This window comes from Heptranchias perlo, chromosome 7, assembly GCF_035084215.1.
Source record: "Heptranchias perlo isolate sHepPer1 chromosome 7, sHepPer1.hap1, whole genome shotgun sequence".
NCBI classification, from domain to species: Eukaryota; Metazoa; Chordata; class Chondrichthyes; order Hexanchiformes; family Hexanchidae; genus Heptranchias; species Heptranchias perlo.
Window position 1 is genome coordinate 41,728,203 of NC_090331.1, and position 26,342 is coordinate 41,754,544.

A 26,342-nucleotide genomic window follows, 5' to 3' on the forward strand; every position below is an offset into this window, starting at 1 on the left:
GGCCAGCATTTATTGCCCATCCCTAATTGCCCTCGAGAAGGTGGTGGTGAGCCGCCTTCTTGAACCGCTGCAGTCCGTGTGGTGACGGTTCTCCCACAGTGCTGTTAGGAAGGGAGTTCCAGGATTTTGACCCAGTGACAATGAAGGAACGGCGATATATTTCCAAGTCGGGATGGTGTGTGACTTGGAGGGGAACGTGCAGGTGGTGTTGTTCCCATGTGCCTGCTGCTCTTGTCCTTCTAGGTGGTAGAGGTCGCGGATTTGGGAGATGCTGTCGAAGAAGCCTTGGCGAGTTGCTGCAGTGCATCCTGTGGATGGTACACACTGCAGCCACAGTGCGCCGGTGGTGAAGGGAGTGAATGTTTAGGGTGGTGGATGAGGTGCCAATCAAGCGGGCTGCTTTATCTTGGATGGTGTCGAGCTTCTTGAGTGTTGTTGGAGCTGCACTCATCCAGGCAAGTGGAGAGTATTCCATCACACTCCTGACTTGTGCCTTGTAGATGGTGGAAAGGCTTTGGGGAGTCAGGAGGTGAGTCACTCGCCGCAGAATACCCAGCCTCTGACCTGCTCTCGTAGCCACAGTATTTATATGGCTGGTCCAGTTAAGTTTCTGGTCAATCGTGACCCCCAGGATGTTGATGGTGGGGGATTCGGCGATGGTAATGCCGTTGAATGTCAAGGGGAGGTGGTTAGACTCTCTCTTGTTGGAGATGGTCATTGCCTGGCACTTATCTGGCGCGAATGTTACTTGCCACTTATGAGCCCAAGCCTGGATGTTGTCCAGGTCTTGCTGCATGCGGGCTCGGACTGCTTCATTATTTGAGGGGTTGCGAATGGAACTGAACACTGTGCAGTCATCAGCGAACATCCCCATTTCTGACCTTATGATGGAGGGAAGGTCATTGATGAAGCAGCTGAAGATGGTTGGGCCTAGGACACTGCCCTGAGGAACTCCTGCAGCAATGTCCTGGGACTGAGATGATTGGCCTCCAACAACCACTACCATCTTCCTTTGTGCTAGGTATGACTCCAGCCACTGGAGAGTGTTCCCCCTGATTCCCATTGACTTCAATTTTACTAGGGCTCCTTGGTGCCACAATCGGTCAAATGCTGCCTTGATGTCAAGGGCAGTCACTCTCACCTCACCTCTTGAATTCAGCTCTTTTGTCCATGTTTGGACCAAGGCTGTAATGAGGTCTGGAGCCAAGTGGTCCTGGCGGAACCCAAACTGAGCATCGGTGAGCAGGTTATTGGTAAGTAAGTACCGCTTGATAGCACTATCAACAACACCTTCCATCACTTTGCTGATGATTGAGAGTAGACTGATGGGGCGGTAATTGGCCGGATTGGATTTGTCCTGCTTTTTGTGGACAGGACATACCTGGGCAATTTTCCACATTGTCGGGTAGATGCCAGTGTTGTAGCTGTACTGGAACAGCTTGGCTAGAGGCGCGGCTAGTTCTGGAGCACAAGTCTTCAGCACTACAGCTGGGATGTTGTCGGGGCCCATAGCCTTTGCTTTATCCAGTGCACTCAGCCGTTTCTTGATATCACGTGGAGTGAATCGAATTGGCTGAAGACTGGCTTCTGTGATGGTGGGGATATCGGGAGGAGGCCGAGATGGATCATCCACTCAGCACTTCTGGCTGCAAACGCTTCAGCCTTGTCTTTTGCACTCACGTGCTGGACTCCGCCATCATTGAGGATGGGGATGTTTGCAGAGCCTCCTCCTCCCGTTAGTTGTTTAATTGTCCACCACCATTCACGACTGGATGTGGCAGGACTGCAGAGCTTTGATCTGATCCGTTGGTTGTGGAATCGCTTAGCTCTGTCTATAGCATGTTGCTTCCGCTGTTTAGCATGCATGTAGTCCTGAGTTGTAGCTTCACCAGGTTGGCACCTCATTTTTAGGTACGCCTGGTGCTGCTCCTGGCATGCTCTTCTACACTCCTCTTTGAACCAGGGTTGATCCCCTGGCTTGTTGGTAATGGTAGAGGAATATGCCGGACCATGAGGTTACAGATTGTGCTGGAATACAATTCTGCTGCTGATGGCCCACAGCGCCTCATGGATGCCCAGTTTTGAGCTGCTGGATCTGTTCTGAATCTATCCCATTTAGCACGGTGGTAGTGCCACACAACACGTTGGATGGTGTCCTCAGTGCGAAGACGGGACTTCATCTCCACGAGGACTGTGCGGTGGTCACTCCTACCAATACTGTCATGGACAGATGCATTTGCGACAGGTAGATTGGTGAGGACGAGGTCAAGTAAGTTTTTCCCTCGTTTTGGTTCACTCACCACCTGCCGCAGGCCCAGTCTAGCATCTATGTCCTTCAGGACTCGGCCAGCTCGGTCAGTAGTGGTGCTACCGAGCCACTCTTGGTGATGGACATTGAAGTCCCCCACCCAGAGTACATTCTGTGCCCTTGCTACCCTCAGTGCTTCCTCCAAGTGGTGCTCAACATGGAGGAGGACTGATTCATCAGCTGAGGGAGGACGGTAGGTGGTAATCAGCAGGAGGTTTCCTTGCCCATGTTTGACCTGATGCCATGAGATTTCATGGGGTCCAGAGTCAATGTTGAGGACGCCCAGGGCCACTCCCTCCTGACTGTATATCACTGTACCGCCACTTCTGGTGGGTCTGGACATACCCAGGGATGGTGAGTCTGGGACGTTGGCTGAAAGATATGATTCTGTAAGTATGGCTTTGTCAGGCTGTTGCTTGACTAGTCTGTGGGACAGCTTTCCCAATTTTGGCACAAGTCCCCAGATGTTAGTAAGGAGGACCTTGCAGGGTCGACTGGGCTTGGTGTTTTGCCGTTGTGTTCGGTGCCTCGTGGTCCGATGCCGGGTGGTCCATCCGGTTTTATTCTTATTATGACTTTTCGTAGCGAGGTTTTACAACTGAGTGGCTTGCTAGGCCATTTCAGAGGGCAATTAAGAATCAACCACATTGCTGTGGGTCTGGAGTCACATATAGGCCAGACCAGGTAAGGACGGCAGGTTTCCTTCCCTAAAGGACATTAGTGAACCAGATGGGTTTTTACGACAATCCGGTAGTTTCATGGCCATCATTACTGATACTAGTATTTTAATTCCAGATTTTTATTTAATTAATTGAATTTAATTAATTAATTGAATTTAAATTTGCCAACTGCCATGGCAGGATTTGAACTCATGACTCTGGATTTTAGTCCAGGCCTCTGGATTACTAGTCCAGTAACATAACCACTATGCTACCGTACCCTGTGCCACCATTCCACTCATGCAGGAATTGAAGGACTCCTCCATCCTCTGCGCGATTGTGGAGAGTGTGTGCAGCACCTTTCCAGCACCTCGCAAACGTGCTGCTGCCCCTTGATCATTCTCCTTTTAAAGGATGGCCCCCAGGGTTCAGCATCTGTGTCTCGCTGAGCAGAGCCTGGAGAGGATGTTCCCTCCGACGCGGACTCTCCACAGCTGCCCCTGCCACCACTGTCTGCTCGTGTTCACGTGTGTGATAACTCACATGTGCGACCCCAACTAACTGCGGACTGGGACCCACCGAGGTGTGTGTATCTGCGCTGGTGGATGGCTCGCTCAGATGCAACAGTGCACCCTCAGGTCCTCTGAGGAATCGCCCTCTGACGTCACAGCAGTCGTTGAAGGCCCTGTAAGAGAACAGAAGGCAATATTAAGCATGCTCACAAATGCTGAAGTTGGCAAGGCATGTTAACATCAATTCATATTGTGTGTGCTGAATGTTAAAGTTCCGTCACCAGACATTTGTCGGGTGCCAGTCTCGCATCCCCGACGGACATACACTCGAGGGTGCGGCTCAGCTCCAGCGCATCCTGCTCATCGTCTGTGAGGACGACTATCTGTTGCGAACCCCCTCCGGTCCTCGCCCTCTCCCTTGCATTCTGGGCTCTCTTCTCCTATAAGGGGAGGAAGTACAGATGCGTGAGTGAGTGGTGGTGATGTGGCCAACGCGATGAATGCATTGGTTTGGGTGCGGCTGACCGTGAAAGAGATGCATCAGAGAGTGAGTCGGAGACAAAGCCGTGAACATTGTGTGAGGATTGGGTTGAGTGAGTAATGGGGAGGTGTGGAAGTGCTGGTAAGTTGAGTGGGTGCGAGGAGTGTTGGCAGTGCAGAATGAGTTGGGGGGTGGGGGGGCGGTGATGTTAAAGACAAAATGTAGGAGAATGAGTAAGTGTACTCACTTTGGCTGACCTAGTTAGATCATTGAAGCGCTTCCTGCACTGGATCCAGGTGCAGGAGATGTTGCTGCTGCTGGTGACCTCCTCTACCACCTCAAGCCAGGCCTTATTGGTGGTAGAGGCAGGCCACTTGTTTTATTTGTTCATGAGATGTGGGCTTCGCTGGCCAGCATTTATTGCCCATCCCTAATTGCCCTTAGAGAGGGTGGTGGTGAGCCGCCTTCTTGAACAACTGAGTGGCTTGCTTGGCCATTTCAGAGGGCAATTAAGAATCAACCACATTGCTGTGGGTCTGGAGTCACATATAGGCCAGGCTTCCTTCCCTAAAGGGCATTAGTGAACCAGATGGGTTTTTACAACAATCCGGTAGTTTCATGGCCACCATTACTGATACTAGTTATTTTTTTATTCCAGATTTTTATTTAATTAATTAAATGAATTTAAATTCCCCAGCTGCCGTGGTGGGATTTAAACTCATAACTCCAGAATATTAGTCCCGGCCTCTGGATTACTAGTCCAGTAACATAACCGCTATGCTACCATACCCAGAATGCACGGGAGAGGGCAAGGACAGGAGGAGGTCCTCCCATCCGTCGGGTAGAACACATCCCTCCTCCTCCTCCTCACCCCATCCAGTAGCACCTGGAGTGAGGCGTCACTAAATCTAGGAGCAGCCTTTCCCCCTGTGCTGCTGCATTGTGCTGTTTGGGTTTTTGCTCCGGGAGCAGCCATTCGAGGACTGCCCCTTTAAATAGAGTTCCTCCAGCTGACAGCCTGTGATGCAGGTGCGCAGTCCGCCCACTGCGCAGCTTTCTGACAGTAAGCCCGGAAGCCACGTTAAATGGCTTCAATTTACCCGCGATCGTGTAGGGAACGGACAGATTTTATTGGGCAGGTTACCCACACGTCCAATCGCCCCCCTCACTGCCATCCCGCCTCCCCACTAATATCGGGGCCCTTAGCTCTGGGGACCAAAAAGCAAGACCAAGGCCTTTGAGAACAAGGAGGCCCATGCAGGGAAGTTGTTGGAGATATTGGAGGAGGTAATGACTATGGTTATGGTTAATCATTAGTTTTGTGATTTTTGCATATTTAATAGTTTGAAAATGGTATTTTTATATACAGCTAGCTAGATGCTGCAACCAACAGCATCATTCAAAAGATTCTAAATAATTTCAGGGATGTGACTGAGACAAGGTGATTTACACTACGTGCTTGTGAATGAAAAGACACAATTTTTGACCCTGCCTCCCCGGGGCAGACGAATGGTTAAAATGGCAGTCAGACGCTTCCGTTCTCGATGCGTTCACACTTGCCATTAACAGTGGCGGAGAAGGCGCCCGGTGCATGCAGGCGGGGGCCTCATTAATATTTAAATATCAGGTCCAATAACAACACTCGGACCCCCAATGTGATTTTTACTCCAGATTGCAGCTGCGACACACTGTGCTCGAGCCACCTGGCAGGAAGCAGGACCGTGGCCAGAAGATGGCTGGGTAAATTCGATTTTTAATTTTTTTTTTAAAAGGCTTCCTTGCGGGACAGGAGGAGCAGGAGTGTTGCAGGAGTATTGATGTCCATAAATTTAGACTTTTGCTATCTACTGGTTAGTTTTTAAAGAGTGTTTCATATTTGGTTACTTTTTGGTCACAGTATCAGCTTTCCCTTAATTTTCCCCTTCCTCTCCTGAAGGCATTGATTCACACTAGGGCACAGTTCCATATATACCTGCAGACCTGTGGCACTTCACCCAAGTGGTTTCACTCCAGTGAATACTGGCAGGCTATATGGCTGTGGGATTATCACAGTCAAGCCAATCCTGCCCTCACTAAATATCTACAAATATGGGCTTTCCAGGGTCACTATTTGTGCAAAGTCTGGTGACCGTATGGGAGCACAGTACACAAAACCAATAGCTAAAAACAATAGCTTTGGGCAAAGTAGTATTTCCCACTGCCCTATATTTGATATAATTCATAAATTAAATTAATTGATGTCATTCATAAACAATTTTGACCTGGTAGCACCAAAAGCCTGTCTTTCACGACTCTGCCCCTTGACCCCACAAACTACGACAAAGTTGCTTTTTAGTCATAATGCATTAGGTCATAACTTGCTATTTTGTTCCATTTATTTTTGAGTAATAATTGCCCTATGACTCACTGTGCATTTGCAACATACCTGCAATTTCCTCAATGGTGCTAGCTCTCATGTCCAACAGGACTGTACCATTGATGATACAACTCCTCAATTCAAATAGGCTGTGAAGTGACAATGTAGCAACATATGGTTTACTCCATCGATCTCCTCCATCTTCCACATCCTCCTCAAATTTTAGCCACCTGAATTCACAGACATACAGCTAAGTACATTAAAGTGCTTAAATTATCCACTATATCATTTTATTAAGTGGAACTGCTGCATTGATGTATGTCAACAAGATGGTACTTTGAGTGCTGCATCTGTCAGCCTATAAGGATGTTTAATTTTAGAAAACTGCTTGTAGCCAGTACATAGAGATTTTATTTTCCAAAAACAAAAAAAGCATATCTTTATCATACAATAACATACTGCTAAACTAATAAGAGTTACAGATAACCAATGTGTTTATCAATCTTCAAGTAATTTTCTAGCAATTTAGTAGCTTAGTTATCAAAGTTCAAATAATGCATCCAAGCAACTTAAACAATATTCTCCAGAAGCTTGCATTTGTAATCAGAGATTAAATGTATGCAGAATGCACTCTCATGGCTTCTACATAACTATTTGGCTGTTTGTGCTAATGAAATATGATTGATTCCGGAAATTCCGGAAATTCAAAATCTGGTTCAGATCAGATTGGTACATATAGAAATTAATTAGTGCTAGTATTAAATATTATTTCTGTATGAACAAGTTTTCCTTGTTTTTTCCTTTCCCTTTCTCCACAAAGCATTGCCTCTTTCCCTGCGTACTGCTCTACAGATGTCCGGCCATCTCCACGCATATTCTTCGCGTGTGACCCTGGACAGTGAGTGACAGTGAGATAATTGAATCGGGGGGCATCAGAGCCAAGTCCGATCCTGTCCTCACCCGATGTTCACACACACACACTTCCAACAAGGTTGAATGAACAGGGATCAGGAATAGAAACCTTGGCTAATTTTCTTTAATCCAGGAGGGCTGAGGCTATTGTGGGACCCATACTGGACCCTATCCCCCCGCTCCCCGGCTGAAATCAGCTTACTCAACCAAGATTTAACATGGGACTTTTTCTGTCTATATGGGTCAGATTCTCTGTGCCTTAATCAGCTAAACCATCAAAAGAGCACATAGCAGCAGATTGAAACATCAGAGAAATAGAACATCACCAGTTTAATTTGTTGAAGATATTCCTGATCCTGATATTCAGAAACAAAAATCACCTAGCAGTCTCTTTCCATTCTGTGTCTTCGCCATTACGCATGCAGATTTCATCAAGCTCAGTGAAGAGGTCATGAGGGATATGTTCTTCATCATCGTCCTCTGTTCCAAGAATAAACTGCACACGCTGGGATGGAGTATCTGAAGAACATTAGAAAATGGAGCTAAGAAACAAATGTTACAAGTGACTTTTTTATGACAAACTGTGCATTTCTGATGAACAATCACAACTCAGAATATTAACCTATCTTTATCTTTCAGATATTGGCTGACATAGAAGTATAGAAACATAGAAAATAGGAACAAGAGTAGGCTATTCAGCCCTTCGAGCCTGCTCCGACATTCAATATGATCATGGCTGATCCTCTATCTCAATACCATATTCTCTCTCTCTCTCCCCATTCCCCTTGATGCCTTTTGAGTCTAGAAATCTATCTCGCTCCTTCTTAAATATATTCAGTGACTTGGCCTCCACAGCCTTCTGTGGTAGAGAATTCCATAGGTTCACCATCCTCTGAGTGAAGAAATTTCTCCACATGTCAGTCCTAAATGTCCGACCTCGTATCCTAAGACTATGACCCCCTCATTCTAGACCCCCCCCAGCCAGGGGAAAAGTCCTCCCTGCATCCAGTCTGTCCAGCCCGGTCAGAATATTATATGTTTCAATGAGATCCCCTCTCATTCTTCTAAACTCTAGTGAACACAGGTCTAGTCGACCCAATCTCTCCTCATACGACAGTCCTGCCATCCCAGGAATCAGTCTGGTGAACCTTCGCTGCACTCCCTCTGTGGCAAGTATATCGTTTCTTAGGTAAGGAAACCAAAACTGCACACAATACTCCAGGTGTGGTCTCACCAAGGCCCTGTATAACTGCAGTAAGACATTCTTGCTCCTGAAATCAAATCCACTTGCAATGAAGGCCAACATACCATTTGCCTTCCTAACTGCTTGCTGCACCTGCATGTATTGCTTTCAGTGACTGGTGTACAAGGACACCCAGGTCCCTTTGTACGTCAACATTTCCCAATCTATCACCATTTAAATAATATTCTGCCTTTCTGTTTTTCCTTTCGAAGTGGATAACTTCACATTTATCCACGTTATACTGCATCTGCCATGTATTTGCCCACTCATTCAACTTGTCTAAATCTCCTTGAAGCCTCTTTGCATCCTCCTCACAACTCACAATCCCACCTAGTTTTGTGTCATCAGCAAAATTGGAAATATTACATTTGGTTCCCTCATTCAAATCATTGATATATATTGTGAATAGCTGCGGCCCAAGCACTGATCCCTGCGGTTACCCACTAGTCACTGCCTGCCACCCCGAGAAAGACCCTACTCTCTGTTTCCTGTCTATTAAACAATTTTCAATCCATGCCATTATATTACCCCCAATCCTGTGTGCTTTAATTTTGCACACTAACCTCTTATGTGGGACTTTAGCAAAAGCCTTCTGAAAATCCAAATACACCACATCCATTGGTTCGCCCTTATCTATTCTCCCTGTTACATCCTCAAAAAACTCCAGTAGGTTTGTCAACCATGATTTTCCTTTCATAAATCCATGTTGACTTTGTCTAATCCCGTTGATATTTACAGTGTCCTATTATCACATCCTTTATAATAGACTCTAGCATTTTTCCTACTACTGATGTTAGGCTAACCGGTCTGTAGTTCCCTGTTTTCTCTCTCCCTCTTTTTTTAAATAGTGGGGTTACATTTGCCACCCTCCAAATCTGCATGAACTGTTCCATAATCTACAGAATTTTGGAAGATGACAACCAATGTATCCACTGTTTCCATGGCTACCTCTTTTAGTATTCTGGGATGCAGATTATCAGGCCCTGGGGATTTATCGGCTTTCAGTCTCATTAATTTCTCCAGTGCTATTTTTTTACTAATACAAATTTCTTTTAATTCCTCCTTCTCACTAAACCCTTGGTTCCCTAGCATTTCTGAGAAGTTATTTGTGTCCTCTTCCGTGAAGACAGAACCAAAGTATTTGTTTAATTGCTCTGCCATTTTCTTGCTCCCCATTATAAATTCTCCCGTTTCTGACTGTAATGGATGTACATTTGTCTTCACTAATCTTTTTCTTTTTACATACTTGTAGAAGCTTTTACAGTCCGCTTTTATGTCCTTGCAAGTTTACTCTCATACTCTATTTTTCCCCTCTTAATCAATCTCCTTGTCCTTTTTTGCTGAATTCTAAACTGCTCCCAATCCCCAGGCTTGCTACTTTTTCAGGCAACTTTATATATGATTCCTCTTTGGATCCAATACTATCCTTAATTTCTTTTGTTAGCCATGGTTGGGTCACTTTTCCTTTTGTGTTTTTGCACCAGAAAGGAATGTATAACTGTTGCAATTCATGCATTCGTTCCTTAAATGTTAGCCATTGCCTATCCACCATCATGCCTTTTAATGAAGCTTCCCAATCTATCATAGTCAACTCTCTCCTCATTTCTTCGTAGTTTCCTTTGTTTAGATTTAGGACTCTACTTTCGGATTGGACTACTTCACTTTCTACCTTAATGAGGAATTCTATCATGTTATGGTCATTCTTCCCTAAAGGACCCCACACAACAAGATTATTAATTGCACAATATCCAATCTAGGATAGCCTGTTCCCTTGTTGCCTCCTCAACACACTGGTCTAAAAAACCATCGTGTACACACTCCAGGAATTCATCCTCTACAGTATTATTGCTAATTTGGTTTGGCCAGTCTATATGTAGATTAAAGTCACCCATGATTACTGTAGTACCCTTGTTACATGCATCTCTAATTTCCTGTTTGATGCCGTCCCCTACATTACCACTACTGTTTGAAGGCCTATAGACAACTCCCACCAGTGTTTTCTGCCCCTTGGTGCTTCTTAACTCCACCCAGACTGATTCTACATCTTGATTTTCTGAGCCAATATCCTTTCTCACTATTGCTCTGAATTAAAAACATAGAAAATAGGAGCAGGAGTAGGCCATTCGGCCCTTCAAGCCTGCAGTGCCATTCAATATGATCATGAATGATCCTCTATCTCAATACCATATTCCCGCTCTCTCCCCATACCCCTTGATGCCTTTTGTGTCTAGAAATCTATCTAGCTCCTTCTTAAATATTTTAAGTGACTTGGCCTCCACAGCCTTCTGTGGTAGAGAATTCCACAGGTTCACCACCCTCTGAGTGAAGAAATTTCTCCTCATCTCAGTCCTAAATGTCCTAACCCATATCCTGAGACAGTGACCCCCTTGTTCTGGATCCCCCAGCCAGGGATACATCCTCCCTGCATCCAGTCTGTCTAGTCCTGTCAGAATTTTATACGTTTGAATAAGAACCCCTCTCATTCTTCTAAACTCTAGTGAATACAGGCCTAGTCGACCCAATCTCTCCTCATTCCTGCCATCCCAGGAATCAGTCTGGTGAAACTTCGCTGCACTCCCTCTATGGCAAGTACATCGTTTCTTAGGTAAGGAGACCAAAACTGCACACAATACTCACACTTTATCCTTATATTTTCATCCTTTACTAACAACGCCACCCCACCTCCTTTTTCTTTTTGCCTGTCCTTTCTAAATATCGAATACCCTTGGATATTCCGCTCCCAGCCTTGGTCACCCTGCAGCCATGTCTCCGTAATTGCAATTATATCATATCTGTTTACATCTATTTGACCTGTTAACTCGTCAACCTTATTACAAATGCTTCGTGCATTCAGATACAGTGCCTTTGGATTTGGATAACATTTTTAGACATCTTAACATTTTTCTGTACTATGGCCCTATTTGTCTTATTACCATTTTTTCTTACCCGGATCCTATTTGTTAGTGCACTCTTTTGTTTGTACGTTCTGTCCCTTCCTTACACAGTCTGGTTATCCTTATTGCACTGCTTTCTTGTCTTTTCTCTTTAGCATTCTAGATTTCTCTCCACCGGGACCCTCCCCCCTCCTTATTTAGTTTAAAGCCCTATCTACCTCCTGCACATTTCTGCCATTTTCTATTTTATTCCTTTAAATAAAATTCTTTGAGGTCAATGATCTCCTCCATTAGGAAGTCCAGGGAGACATCAGAAAACCTGGGAGCAGCACCACGACTCATCCTCCTACTTGATCCTTCTTGCAGCAGTGTAACAAGCAAATCAGTAAACTTCACTTTCAGAGATTAATTCCCGCTCTGAATAGACCTTGGAAGGCCCGCCGGAAATTGCGCGGAGGAAGTGGGTGGGCTGCCTGTTTCCCCATGCGATCGGGTTGGCAATCCATCAATCATATTAAAACAAGGTCTGGTTGTTAAATCTCCCGGGTCCCACCTTGGCAACGCATGGCGACTTCCAACTCACCCCATCCCCTGCAAGCCTGATTCCCGCAGGAATTGGGGATAATATCTTTACCGCTGGAGCTTTATCTCACTACCAACAGTATCCTGCTCTGCAGGCCCTGATATTTCTCCCCACAGAATCCCAGGGCGGAGGCTGAGAGTGGAGACTAAGAGTCAAGGGCCAGGACAGTACTGGGAGAAAGAAACTGAGGCCAGGAGAGCGAGACTAGGGAGTAGGGCATTTTGGGCAGTTGTGGGGATGTTGAGCAAGTCAGCAGTCAACATATACTGAATCACATATCCGATTTGTCCTTGCTAGCCACATAACCAATAATGTGATTAATACAGAGCAATTAGATTTCTGAAAATGGATAGATGTTCAAACAGATAGCGCCTGTTGTTTCGGCGCCACGCGGCCTCTCTGACATCCAAGATGACTTCTTGGATGCGCACGCACGTTTCCAGCGTGACGTGCGCCAGACGCTATCTTGGTATAGGAGTTAGCGCAGGCGCAGATAATGAATGCTGGAATCATGTAAAGTAGGGAGAAAATGGCTTCAGTGTGCAACGCTGATTTAAAGTGATAGACACCGTTTTGGGACTTAACGCTCAACTCAACGCACAGTCTTAACCCCAACCATCTAAACATGTCTTAGAGTGCCTGGAGGACCCCCCACCTGCGCTATTTAAAGGGACCATGCAGGATTTACAGCTTAGTGGCTGGATTATTGCTTCTGGCTGCCGAGACATTTGTAACTGTTTTTGGAGGTCTCCTACACTTGAATACTAGGATGCGGGGACATAGCCTAACATTTAGAGCCAGGACATGTACGGGTGAAGTTAGAAAATGCTTCTACATGCAAAGGATGGGAGATGTTTGGAACGCTCTTCTGCATACAGCAGTTGATGCTAGCTCACTTGTGAAAGTTAAATCTGAGATTGATAGATTTCTGTGATCCAAAGGTATTAAGGGATATGGGACGAAGGCGGGTATATGGAGTTAGGTCACAGGTCCACCATGGCCTCACTGAATGGCGGAACAGGCTAAACGGGCTAAATGCCATTGCCACTTACAGCCTCTTCATATGCGCCACCTTCTCTTGCAAGAAAGCGGGACGTGTGTCTAGGTGATGTGCCTGTCATGGTTGAATAGCTGCCAGTGTGTGTGGCCTGTGAGTTGTGGGTGGGTGGCTTGAAACAGTGGTAATGTGTAAGGACGAGAGGAAGCATCTGGTTGGAAGAGTTAAGTACCGATGGAAAGAGTTTTTTGGTATGTGTGTAATGGGGGTGTAGTGCGTGGTGCAGTTGGTGTGTGACGCAACTTGACAGTTGTCCTCACTCACCTTGACCACTCATGTCAAAGCATTGAACTTCTTCCTGCACTGCATACATGTTCATGATGCTGTGCGCCTGGCATTGACTTCGTCCCCCGCTGCCTCCCACTGCCTTTTGGATCGATGTCTGGAGGACCTCTTGCCCCCCACTGTGGATATAGGATGTCCCTCCTTCTGTCCATCTCTTGCACTAAGGTCTCTAGTGCATCAGCAGAGAACCTTGGTGCATGCACTCTCGCAGGGCTGGTACCAACTCAGATCGGCACATTGGTGCGGTCTGGCATGCAGATTGGAGGATGTGGGATTTAGTAGTGCGCAACCTTTATTCAATGTTTTAACATAACTCATCAGTGTGTAAACATAGGGATGGGACCTGCATCTGTGTTTTACATGTGCGATGTATGATCTCTGTTCAGACTCCGTGCAGACAGTAGACTGTTTTTCAGCAAATAACAGATACCAGCTACCTTTAAGAAATTTCTAAGAAACATCCTCCCTTTAAGAAATTGAGCTCTCTCTAGTGGTGGAAAGTGCAAATTGCATTGATTCCACGTGCAAGGCCTGGAATGGAACGCTGATTACAGGTAAGCCCTAGGGTGGGCTGAAACTTGCGTCCTGCCAGCACAGGGGCCACTGGACTTGCGGTAATAGCACATCACGCTACCTACGCCCAAAAACGGCCACTATCCAATTTTCTCCCCCCACTATTTTTAAAATTTAGACGATTAAAGGGAAACAGTCAAATTACAATTTTATCTCAAGTGTCATAATTATTATAAAGAGATAGATGTTATCTTTCTGTTGTTTCAGAGTTCTCTTTTCTCCCATGTTTTATGTTTTAAAATTGTTGTTGTGGCAGCCTGGGAGGCGAGATCTTCTGTTGGATTCCCCCCATGTAATGACATCATGATCAGGAACTGAAATTTATTCAAGAGACTGTGTGCAAAACCTTGTGCATGATAGAGGGGTTCTACGCAAGTAGTCTGTTCCCAAGCATCTCTGAGCAGTTGTTCGAAGGCTTATAAGATGACAGAAAGTAACGGCCAACAAGTACACATATATATCTTCATAACATTTGGGATTATATGAAAATATATACAGTTCCTCTTTAAAAACTGCCCACTGTCAAAGTCCATTTGTGAGTGTTTTTTTAAAAATGTGGTAATTTCACAACGTGGTAGATCTGCCATTTTAAATTCAAGTTGGGGAGATGTTTAGTGTGATGTTGGAATACCACTGAAAGCATTCCAGTTCCAACATCATGTATGGAACCCAGTGCTCTAATTCAGCTTCAGAATTTGAATTGATGCAGGGAGGTTAAGTCGATCTGCACTGTTCATACTGCAAGCAAAATGGTTGTAAAATCTAGGAGGCAAGTTTAACGTACAGAAATGATGACCTGAGAGCAGTCCTATAGAAGAAATTGCTGACAGAACAAATTCACATTCTGAAGAAGCGTATCTTGTATCAGTCATTCAATCACACAGCAACATCAAGAGTGGCCATGGAGGTCCACAATCTGGAATTTTCCACTCTACTCACTGCAGCAGGACAGAGTAGAAGGGTTTAAAGGAGGAAAATTGGAAGGAGGGATATTTTTCTGTGTGATATATTCGAACAATGACGGACAGGAAAAGACCCTCTGGTCCAGCCTGTCCCACACAATCGTGATACCCGGTGTATCGCAATATATACACTCCCCACCCCACACCATGTGATCTCCTGGGAGAGGCAAAAAAAAGATAAAATCCCAGGCCAATCTAGGGAAAAAAAATCTGGGAAATTCCTCTCCAACCCCCTTTGGTGATCAAAATTAGTCCAGGGGATCACTCTAGCCCTGATAATTCATTACATTACCTACATTTTGTAAGAGGTGATCTCTGCCCCAGCCAGAAACAGGTCCTCTCTCGCTTGAGGGAATTCAGCGAATCGGCGTCCACTGCACAAGTCGGTAGCCTGTTCCAGAGGTCCACTATTCTCTGGGAAAAGAACCACCTCCGAACATCTAACCTAGATCTGATCTTGTACAACTTAAAATTGTGACCCCTGATTTTCCCTAATGTATTTAACTGGAACAAACTGTCAACTGGAACATGATCTATTCCTTTTATCATCTTATAAACCTCAATCAGATCACCCCTAAGTCTACGCTTTTCTTTTAGCCTACCTTGATAAGTAAGATGCTTTAAGCTGGGAATTAGTCTAGTTGCCCTCCACTGCAATCTTTCCAAAGCCTCAATATCACTCACCATGTGAGACCAAAGCTGGACACAGTATTCCAAATGAGGCCTGACCAAGGTCTTGCACAGGGACAAAATACTATGCTTTGTCTTATAGTCAATTGTCCTATAAATGCACCGAACACCTTATTTGCTCTAGCTATCGATTCACGGCATTGCTAATGAACCTTTAGAGGCTTATGCACTAGATCGCCCAGATCTCTTTCTTTCTCCAGCTACTTTAATGCTTTTCCCCGAAGGGTGTAAGCACATTAAGCATTTGTCCTGCCCACATGCATAACACTGCACTTCTCCAAATTAAACATAACTTGCCATTCATGAGCCCAGTCCCCCAACAAATCAACATCCACCTAAAGCAGTCGAGCATCGTCCATAGTCCTGTCACTCACAAAGATCTTGGTATCTTGAACGGCAATTGATACTAGCTCAATTGCTAAATTTCAATCTGAGATAGATAGCTTTTTGGCAACCAAAGGTATTAAGGGATATGGGCCAAAGGCAGGTATATGGAGTTAGATCACAGATCAGCCATGATCTTATCAAATGGCGGAGCAGGCACGAGGGGCTGAATGGCCTACTCCTGTTCCTATGTTCCTATGGTGTCATCTGCAAATTTGCAGATCGTACCCCCAACACCTACATCTAGATCATTAATAAAAATAGTAAAGAGCAACAATTCCAACACCGATCCCTGAGGGGGCACCATTGGTGACCGGTCTCCAAACAGATCCAAATCCATCTATAACTACTTTCTGCCTACATCCTCCCAGTCAGTTCTCAATCCAGCTCAATATATCACCACTAATACCGAGGCTTTGATCTTGTAGAGAAGCCTCTTGTGCAGTACCTTGTCGAAAGCTTTTTGGAATTCTAATTAGACAGTGTCTACTGGGCTTCCCTCATTCACCATCTTGGTGACATCTTCAAAAAATGTAATCAAATTTGTTGGACATGACCTTTTTTGGAGGCACGTTGAGTGTCCCCAGTAAGTCCCTCTTTATCCAAGTAATCATATATTACATCCCTAATTATTCCTTCGAGCATCTTTCCTACTACTGATGTCAAACTAATGGGCCTACTGTTACCCGGGTCCATTTTGTCTCCTTTTTTAAAGATGGGGACTGCATTAGCCTCCTTCTAGTTTACGGGAACAGTCCCAGAGTGCAGAGAGTTATCAAAAATAGAGGCAACGGGCTTGCATAGCACGTGACGCATCTCCCTGAGGACCCTCAGGTGGATATCATCCGGCCCGACTGCTCTATCTATTTTCAGGTTCTTAATTCTATCTAAATCAATATGTTCATCTATGTTAATATTACTAGTTTTATTATTAACATCATTAAATTGTAACAGTCAAGCATGGTCTTCAAGAGTGAAGACCGATGCAAAGTGCTCATTTAATATTTCCGCCATACCAATGAGTTGTTTGTAACCTGACCTTGAGCAACCTTCAATGGCCCAATACAGGCTTTGACAATCCTCTGACTCTTCACATAACTGAAAAAGCTTTTCCCATTACTTGCACAACTGTCTACAATCCTCTTTTCCATTATCCTTTTCGCTGATCTAATAGCAGCCTTCGTTTATCATAATGATAAAAATTTATTTAAGTGAGTAATGATCCAAATATCAGAAGTACCGTCCACCCAATCATAGAATCACAGAATCACAGAAAGGTTACAGCGCAGAAGGAGGCAATTCGGCCCATCAAGTCCGCGCTGGCTCCACGCAAGAGCAATCCAACTAGTCCCACTCCCCCGCCCTATGCCCGTAGCCCTGCAAATTTTTTCCTTTCAAGTACTTATCCAGTTCTCTTTTGACGGCCATGATTGAATCTGCCTCCACCACCCCCTCAGGCAGTGCATTCCAGATCCATACCACTCGCTGTGTAAAAAAAATTTCCTCATGTCACCTTTGGTTCTTTTGCCAAACACCTTAAATCTATGCCCTCTGGTTCTTGACCCTTCTGCCAATGAGAACAGTTTCTCTCTATCTACTCTGTCCAGACCCTTCATGATTTTGAATACCTCTATCAAATCTCCTAGCAACCGTCTCTGATCCAAGGAGAACAACCCCAGCTTCTCCAGTCTATCCACGTAACTAAATTCCCTCATCCCTGGAATTATTCTAGTAAATCTCTTCTGCACCCTCTCTAAGGCCTTCACATCTTTCCTAACTGCGGTGCCCAGAACTGGACACAATGGGCTTCATTTTAGCACCCGCTATCGGGTGCGTTCCTGGCAGGGGGGGGCTCCGAAAATCGGGGAATCCCGGAGCGGGTCCGGAGCCCGGCTCCAACCCGCCCACTTCCGGGTTCCCCACAGACACGCCAAAGTGCGCGCGCAGCCCCCGCATGTGGGACTCCGGCAGGCAATTAAAGCCGGCGGGGTGCCACTTGAGAAAATTTACCTAGCTATTTCAGGTCATTAACAGACCTGATTAAGGGATTATGTGAGGAGGGGTGGGATTTTACAGACAACTGGGACTGTTTCCCATACTGGGGGAAACACTCCCAGTTGAAATGGACGTGTTGCAGCTGTCAGCCTGTGGCAGCTGCAAAGGTCCATTTGACAGGTTGCGGGGGGGGTGGTGGGGGGAGACCCTCACTCATTGCAGGAGGCCACTCTGTCACTTGGGACAAAGTTTGGCCTCCACCACCCTCCTCCTGACAATCAAATTTACCAACTTGCACACTTACCCCGGGGTCCACAGACATGTACCTACCTTGCGGACCCCCTCAGATGTACATCTTCCGGATGGGGGCCGCCGTAGCTGCAGTCATGACCTCCTCGGAGGGCGAACAGCATCACCAGCCTCGCTGGCCACGCCGTCCACCTCTGACACGTGGAGCTCCACAACAGAGTGCAGTGACACATCCACCTGCACAGAAGGCGGGAGGACAACCGCAGAGAGAGATGCGTCGCAGAGGGCACTACCCTCGCCACAGGGTCCACAGACTGAGGCTCAGCTTCCTGGACCTCTCTGAGCAGCAGTGCGCACGGAGGCTCAGAGTCACTCGACATGTAGTCGTGGATATCTGCAGCCTCCTTCATGCCAAGCTGCTCCCAGTTGGCCCGAGCACCATCTTCTTACCTGTCGCTGTCAAAGTTACCACTGCCCTCAACAACTTCTCCTCCGCATCCTTTCAGGGTGCCACCGGGGACATCACCGACGTCACTCAGTCGTCTGCGCAAATACACCTACACCACTCTGCAGTGACACAATGGGTGTCATCAGTTGTGGGTCTTCATTGTGATCCTCAAGAAAGGGCATTATGCACAAACCAGACAAGATTCGCAAAGACGTGGCAGTAGTGGTGCCAATATAATATGTAATGTGAGTTGGTCAGAAATTCAATATAAGTAAAAACCATGACAAACACCCTCGTGCATCCCCTTCATGCTCATGACACGTTTGCCTTACGCTGCCTACTGCACATATGTGATGCATGCCCTGTGGCTGCAGCATAGGTAGTGGCAGGTTGAGTGAGGCTGACTGTGAAAGAGATGCACGAGAGGGTGAGTATGAGATAGAGCCATGAGATTGTATGAGGATTGGGTTGAGTGGTAATGGCGGGATGAGTACTGGCAAGGTGAATAAGTGCAGGTAAGATGAGGATGAGCTATGAGGGGTGATGTGACAGAGTAGTGTTGGCAGTGCAGAAGGAGATGTGGGGTGGGGGCGGTGATGTGGCAGATGGAGTGTAGGGGAATGAGTAAGTGTACTTACTTTGGCTGACCTACTTAGGTCATTGGAGCGCCTCCTGCACTGTATGCAGGTGGGCAATATGTTGGTGGTGCAAGTGACCTCCTCTGCCACCTCGAGCCAGGCCTTCCTGGAGGCAGAAGCAGGCTGCTTCCTCCCACCCGCCGGGGGAAAGATCTCTGTCCTCCCCCTCCTCCTCACCCCATCCAATGATACCTGGAGTGAGGCATCATTAAACTGGGAGCAGCCTTCCCCCTGGGCTGCTTCATGCTGTAATTTTTGCTATTTGTTGCAGCATCTGTCAGTGGAGGGCTGCCCCTTTAAATAGAGCTCCTCCAGCTGACAGACCTTACTGCGCATGCGCAGCCCGCCCGACGCGCAGATCAGCAGTGGGGAACCCGGAAGACCAGGTAAGTGGATCCAATTAGGCTGCGATTGCGCGGGGGGCAGACTGATTTCACCAGGCGCGAATAGCCCCCCCCCGCCGCGAACCCACAGCCCTGGTAACATCGAGCCCAATACTCCAGTTGTGGCTGAATCAGTGTTTTATAAAGGTTCGTCATGACCTGCCATAAAATTGCCAAGACTCTGCCATGACCAATCATTGCAATTTTCTGCACATTGCTAAAAATTAAACAACGTAAGATAGACAGCAGAGTGATGCTTGCAATTCCCCATAATATAAGTTGTTAACCTTGGCCAAAATGTTCGGGGGAAGTGTAGAGATGAGGCACTTCTCCACAGGGACTGAGGAACGCTGGAGGACCAGTCGCTGAGCCAATTACAATGGATTTGACTGAGTCCTGATCGCAGGCTGCCTATCTGCTCTCTTATCTACAGAAGTATGGGTAGTTTGGAAAGATATTTTGAAAAGGGAAGAGGAGGCAATACAAAAATTGCTTACCAAAAAATTAAGAAGAGAATATTATGGCAGTTCTCTTTTGTGTACTTAACTCATTTAAGGTATCAAAAATAAGTAAAGCAAATAATCCACATTATTCTTCATTAACAAAATTTTTCAAACATGCAAGAGTAAAATTGTACTGTTAAGCATATTGAAGCACTTAAAAGTAGAACTATCAGTGAAGCAAATATATTGAAGTGTTTATTTTTGCTTAATAGCATTTTAAGAGGTTATATACAGTTAATGCTTAACATAAATGCACAAATTCATTCCATAACCATCTGGAATATTCTAACAAAGTTTCTTCCATCTTTCCCTTCCAGCTATCAGCATTTCAAACTACAAAGAACTGTGCTAATTAAATGAAGGCCTTTCATTTTGCTGAGCATCCAAATTTCCTAATAGCTGAGCATAATAAACAAGATAACCAGCAAGTATCAATAATGTATTTTAGCTCAGTTGAAATTATTGGTGAATGACAATACTGTAGTAACTATATGGAAATAGCAAAATATTTGCAAGGAAACAATGATCGAGCTCTTGTTATTCTGCCCATTCATCCGCATTCCGTGGCCCAGAAATTACATTGCACGCGGTTGCCGAGGGCCCCAAAATGGCGGGCACGACACTTCTTCAAAACAAAAACCCCAAAATATGATGAAATACCATCGACTTGAAGCATTAACTCTGTTTCTCTCTCCACAGATGCTGCCTGAACTGCTGATTGTTTCCAGCATTTTCTGTTAAAATTACAAATTTCTAGCACCTGCAGTATTTTGCTTTTGTTTTATTGTTTAATTCACTGCCACTTCTCTTCCAGGAATGCCCAACTTAAATGCGCTCCGAAGGAATTTTCATTTGTCTCTTACACCCTGTTCACCTTCATTGCTATCTGTTTCCCTTCTCGTGTTTGATCATGTGTTTGCTAAAGCTCATTTTCATAGCCACATCTCTTTTCTCAGCAACTATCTTCAGCTCCGACTTATTCCACATGGATTCCAATTTAAACTCCACCCTGCATGTTTTGGATCCACCTGTGATCACAGATATCTCCACAGAGTTCTGGCGAACGGTAATTTTGTCAAACATAATTTGCCTTTACCAAATTCACGCTCACTGTCCTTAATTAACCCATGCATTTCTAAATGGCCATTAACTTTATCACAAATTATGAATCCTATGAGTTTTCCCACAACTGACACAAGACAGGATGGTTACTCAGTTTATCGGGCAAGGTGTAAACAGACGGCCGACCTGCTACCACCTACTTCCAGCCCGGCAGGAACAGTTAAAATCGACCACCACATCTTTGCTATGATCCTTATAATGACAGAAAAATACCTTACCGTAAGTAGGAGACTCTCTCCCATCCTCTGGGCTAGAGTCCTTTTCTCTGTCACGCTTGCGATGTTTGTGTCCATGATGCTTGTGTCGTCGGTGGCTTCGCCTTCCCCGGGGTACGTGAACACCAATATACAAAGTCCGATGACCTGCAGACAAAGAGGAGAAAGTAAGATTCCTCGTGTATACAATTTCAGTACAATTCAGTTATTTTTGCTAGTTGCGTTCATAGCAACAATCAAGAATGACGGTGATGAAATAGGTTGGCCATTAGTTTTAGTTTTGACACTCAAACCAGCTAAAATCAAACTGCAGTCTGTACTTCTGAATCTCCTTGGTGTTAGCAATTCTGATTTTTTTGGAATTGTCAAACTCCATTAAATTTGAACTTTTCCATCCCTCTGTTCCTTAGCTTTGACTTCTAAGACTCAAACTGTATTCTGCAGTCTTTGAGTTTTAGCTTCAGGGTGACTTGAAGAGCTTTCATTAGCCATCATGGGAGCAGTTTCCTTCCTTCAGCTCGGAGTACAATATGGTCCTGAGTGTCTGTCATCTGGCATTCTCATCATGTATCCAGCCTGTTTCATTTACACCTTCCCCAGCATGCCTCATTCCTGCATGTTCCTGCTGTGAAGAGGTCAATGTTGGAGACTTTGTCCTTGTCCTGCCAGATGATATTAAGAATGGCAGTGAGGCACTTCATATCAAACTCTTTGATCTGCTTACAATACTTTCTTCCAAATTTCACAGCTATAGAGTAAGTGTGACAGCATGATTATTTGCAATTTGATACTGTGTTGACTCCAAACTCTTTTTCTAAGTCTTTGGAAGGCAGCACTAGCCGTCCTGATAGTACTCCAAATTTTAATGGAAATCTGCATAAGTGTCAGTTGGAATCATTTTTCACTGGAAATACACTTAGAAAATCATAATTTGTTTTATTTTATTCAAGTGAAGAATTGTGAGTCAATTATTCAATCACTGGATAATGGTTTTCTCAAATAAGTAAATTGTGTCATAGGGTTTAATGGAGGGTGCATATTTTCAATAGGCACAAATTATATGTCATAATCATATATCATATGTACACTGTAGTGATAGAAAATGATGCATCAGATCAATAAAGACTGTACGTGTCCTGACCACATAACTTTGCCCAAATCTATTTGCTCTCAATTTCATGTTTCATTAAAAATTATATACATTAAAGTAGAGATCAGTCTAAAGTTAAATAAGTATGAATTTTTTCTGCAAATCATTATGGAGTATGATCCAGAAAAAAAAGAATTTAAATCACAAAGAATATGTCATTTCAAACAAAATCCTTCAAAAATTAAAGGTTGTTTTTGGTAGACAGCAAGAGGTTGGACCTACAGACAACTACCTCAACAGATAGCTGCTGAGAAGAGAAAAAGACTTGGAAAATTGTAGTAGAGATAAAGATAACAGATTTCCCATGGGCTAATGCATGTGGCAGCATTCTGAGAACAAGAATCATAGGAAATTACAACAAAGGAAAAAGGCATAAAACTCAAAACTATATTTTTCTCTGTTTCAACAAAAAGAAATGCCTGTTTTTAAATCATAATTCACAACCTAATAAAAAAATTACAGGAAGGCACAATTAAGGAATGTGCAATTCCTAAGAATGCAACTTCATTAGCAGGAACAAAAATACACAACTCACTTGTAATAATAATGTTTTAACACTTGTCAAGTGCTAATGAGATACTTAACTAGTATAAATTTTGAAAAGTTAGTTAATACAACTGTGAAATATACTTGTGCACTGTATATTTCACAGTTGTATTAACTAACTTGACAAGAGGACTGGTTTGCACATGCATTGGAACTCCAGCCTCACAGTGGTTCTGGGAATTTTAGTCTGCTTGGGGAATGCACGTCAGTGTATGTGGGGGCCTCTGAACTTGGGAAGTCAGCTTGCTGGAAAGACATCATGAAGTATGGATGCAGACCAGTATATTCAGAGGCCCCAAAACTGTTTTATTCTTCTGTTTGTTGGGGGAGGGGGGGAGGATCGTTTGAGCAAGGGAGGCTATTGGAATTGGTGGGCAAATTTTGATGTTTTTGTATGCTACATGTTCCATTTTACTTTTGGATATATCTAGTATTGTAGGTTTTTGTTCTTGCTCTATTTCAACTCCCTCCCAGCTCCTCTGCCTCTACCCACTTACTCCCAGCCTCACCCTCCTCTCTTTCTTGCCCCCATCTTCACTTCTCTTATTCCCTCACCCTCTTCCCTAGCCCCATCCAATGTTTTTTTTTTGCTAAATTTCTCTTTCTCCATTGTCGTACACTTGTCCCTACTGCCCTTGCTCACAGCCTTCCTCTGCCGCAACCTGGGCATCTTTCGCCTTGTTTATTACAGCACATGCTACTGACTCTGCTCCTGTAGACAGCTTAACTGCCTCATTTTCCCCTCCCAGTACCTTATCCTCGCCTCTATTGGCATCCTTTGATACCAGAATATTTCTTGTGCTGGTTTCACCATTGATGCCCATTTGTTCAGTCACTATATTCTTGTTCTTTGGAACTCCCTGCCGAGCTCCCTCCATATTGCTACTTCCCTCCTTGCTTTCAAGAACTTCCTCAAAGCTTGCCACTTCAACTGAGCCTTTGCGCACCCCAACTTCGCCTAACCTAGACCATTTTCTGTTTTTCCATCCTACTCAGTGTCCATTGATTTTTCCTCCTTAATGTGAAGCTTTGAGATGTTTTCTTGAGCATGAGGAGAGCTATAGAATTAAAATGTGTTATTGTTGTGGATGAGGAACTGTCATGAAAGCCTAGAGGAGTATAGAAAGTGCAGGGGTGAAGTTAAAAAGGAAATTAGGAAAGCAAAGAGAGGGCATGAAAAAATACTGGCAAGTAAAATTAAGGAAAACCCAAAAATGTTTTATAAATACATAAGGAGCAAGAGAATAACTAAGAAAAGAGTAGGGCCTATTAGAGACCAAAAAGGTAATCTATGTGTGGAGGGGAAGATGTGGGTATGGTTCTTAATGGATACTTTGTGTCTGTCTTCAGGTGCAGCAGGTGATCAAGAAAGCCAACGGAATGTTGGCTTTTATTGCTAGGGGGATAGAATATAAAAACAAGGAGGTATTGCTGCAGTTATATAAGGTATTGGTGAGACCGCACCTGGAATACTGCATACAGTTTTGGTCACCATACTTAAGAAAAGACATACTTGCTCTCGAGGCAGTACAAAGAAGGTTCACTCGGTTAATCCCGGGGATGAGGGGGCGGACATATGAGGAGAGGTTGAGTAGATTGGGACTCTACTCATTGGAGTTCAGAAGAATGAGAGGCGATCTTATTGAAACATATAAGATTGTGAAGGGTCTTGATCGGGTGGATGCAGTAAGGATGTTCCCAAAGATGGGTGAAACTAGAACTAGGGGGCATAATCTTAGAATAAGGGGCTGCTCTTTCAAAACTGAGATGAGGAGAAACTTCTTCACTCAGAGGGTGGTAGGTCTGTGGAATTTGCTGCCCCAGGAAGCTGTGGAAGCTACATCATTAGATAAATTTAAAACAGAAATAGACAGTTTCCTAGAAGTAAAGGGAATTAGGGGTTATGGGGAGCGGGCAGGAAATTGGACATGAAGCTGAGTTCGGATCGGTCAATGCCCTGTGGGTGGCGGAGAGGGCCCAGGGGCTATGTGGCCGGGTCCTGCTCCGACTTCTTGTGTTCTTTAGATTTGTGGTTGGGATCAGATCAGCCATGATCTTATTGAATGGCGGAGCAGGCTCGAGGGGCCGATTGGCCTACTCCTGCTCCAATTTCTTATGTTCTTATGTTCTAAGAAGGGGACGATGCGGACATTGTAGTTAAGGTGGAGGAGGAGTGTGAAATATTGGATGGGACAAACATAGTGAGAGAGGAATTATTAAGGGATTTAGCATTTTTGAAGGTAGATAAATCACCAGGCCTGGACGAAATGTATCGCAGGCTGTTAAGAGAAGCAAGCAGAAGCTCTGACCATCATTTTCAAATCTCTCTGGCTACAGGCGTGGTGCCAGAGGATTGGAGGACTGTTAACGTTATAATATTGTTTAAAACGGGAGAAAGATAGACCGCGTAATTATAGGCCAGTCAGTCTAACCTCGGTGGTGGGCAAATTATTGGGATCAATTCTGCAGGACAGCATAAATCGTCATTTAGAAAGGCACAGATTAATCAAGGACAGTCAGCATAGATTTGCTAAGGGAAGATCGTGTCTGACTAACTTGATAGAATTTTTTGAGGAGGTAACATGGAGGGTCGATGGGGATAACAAGTTTGATGTAATCATGGATTTTAGCAAGGCTTTTGACAAGGTCACTCACAGCAGATTGGTCAAAAAAGTAAATGCTCATTTGAATCCAAGGTAAAGTGGCTAGTTGGATCCAAAATTGGATCAGTGGCAGGAAGCAAAGGGTAATGGTTGACAGATGTTTTTGTGACTGGAAAGCTGTTTCCAGTGGGGTTCCGCAAGGCTCAGTACTAGGTCTGTTGCTTTTTGTACTACATATTATGATTTGGACTTGAATGTGGGGGTCTTGATCAAGAAGTTTACAGATGAGACAAAAATTGGCTGCGTAGTTGATAGTGAGAAAGCTGTAGACTGCAGAAAGATATCAATGGACTGATCAGGTGGGCAGAAAAATGACAAATGGAATTCAATCCAGAGAAATGTGTGGTAATGCATTTGAGGAGGGCAAACAAGGCAAGGGAGTACACAATAAATGGAAGGATACTGAGAGGTGTAGAGGAACAGAGGGATCTTGGAGTGCATATCCACAGATCCCTGAAGGTAGCAGGTCAAGTAGATAAGGTGGTTAAAAAGGCATTCAGGATACTTTCCTTTATTAGTCGAGTCATAAAA

At 44.7% G+C, this 26,342-nt stretch overlaps 1 protein-coding gene across 1 annotated transcript in view; it reads right to left on the reverse strand.

The window, feature by feature from the left end:
• Positions 1 to 26,342, reverse strand: part of LOC137323999 (sodium-driven chloride bicarbonate exchanger-like) — a 174,002-nt gene that overhangs the window by 106,660 nt on the left and 41,000 nt on the right. The window contains exons 3-5 of the mRNA XM_067988170.1: positions 21,456 to 21,599; positions 7,609 to 7,747; positions 6,386 to 6,546 (exon numbers count right to left, since the gene is read on the reverse strand). Of these exons, the coding sequence (XP_067844271.1) occupies positions 6,386 to 6,546; positions 7,609 to 7,747; positions 21,456 to 21,599 (444 nt within the window). The remainder of the gene's footprint in view (positions 1 to 6,385; positions 6,547 to 7,608; positions 7,748 to 21,455; positions 21,600 to 26,342) is intronic.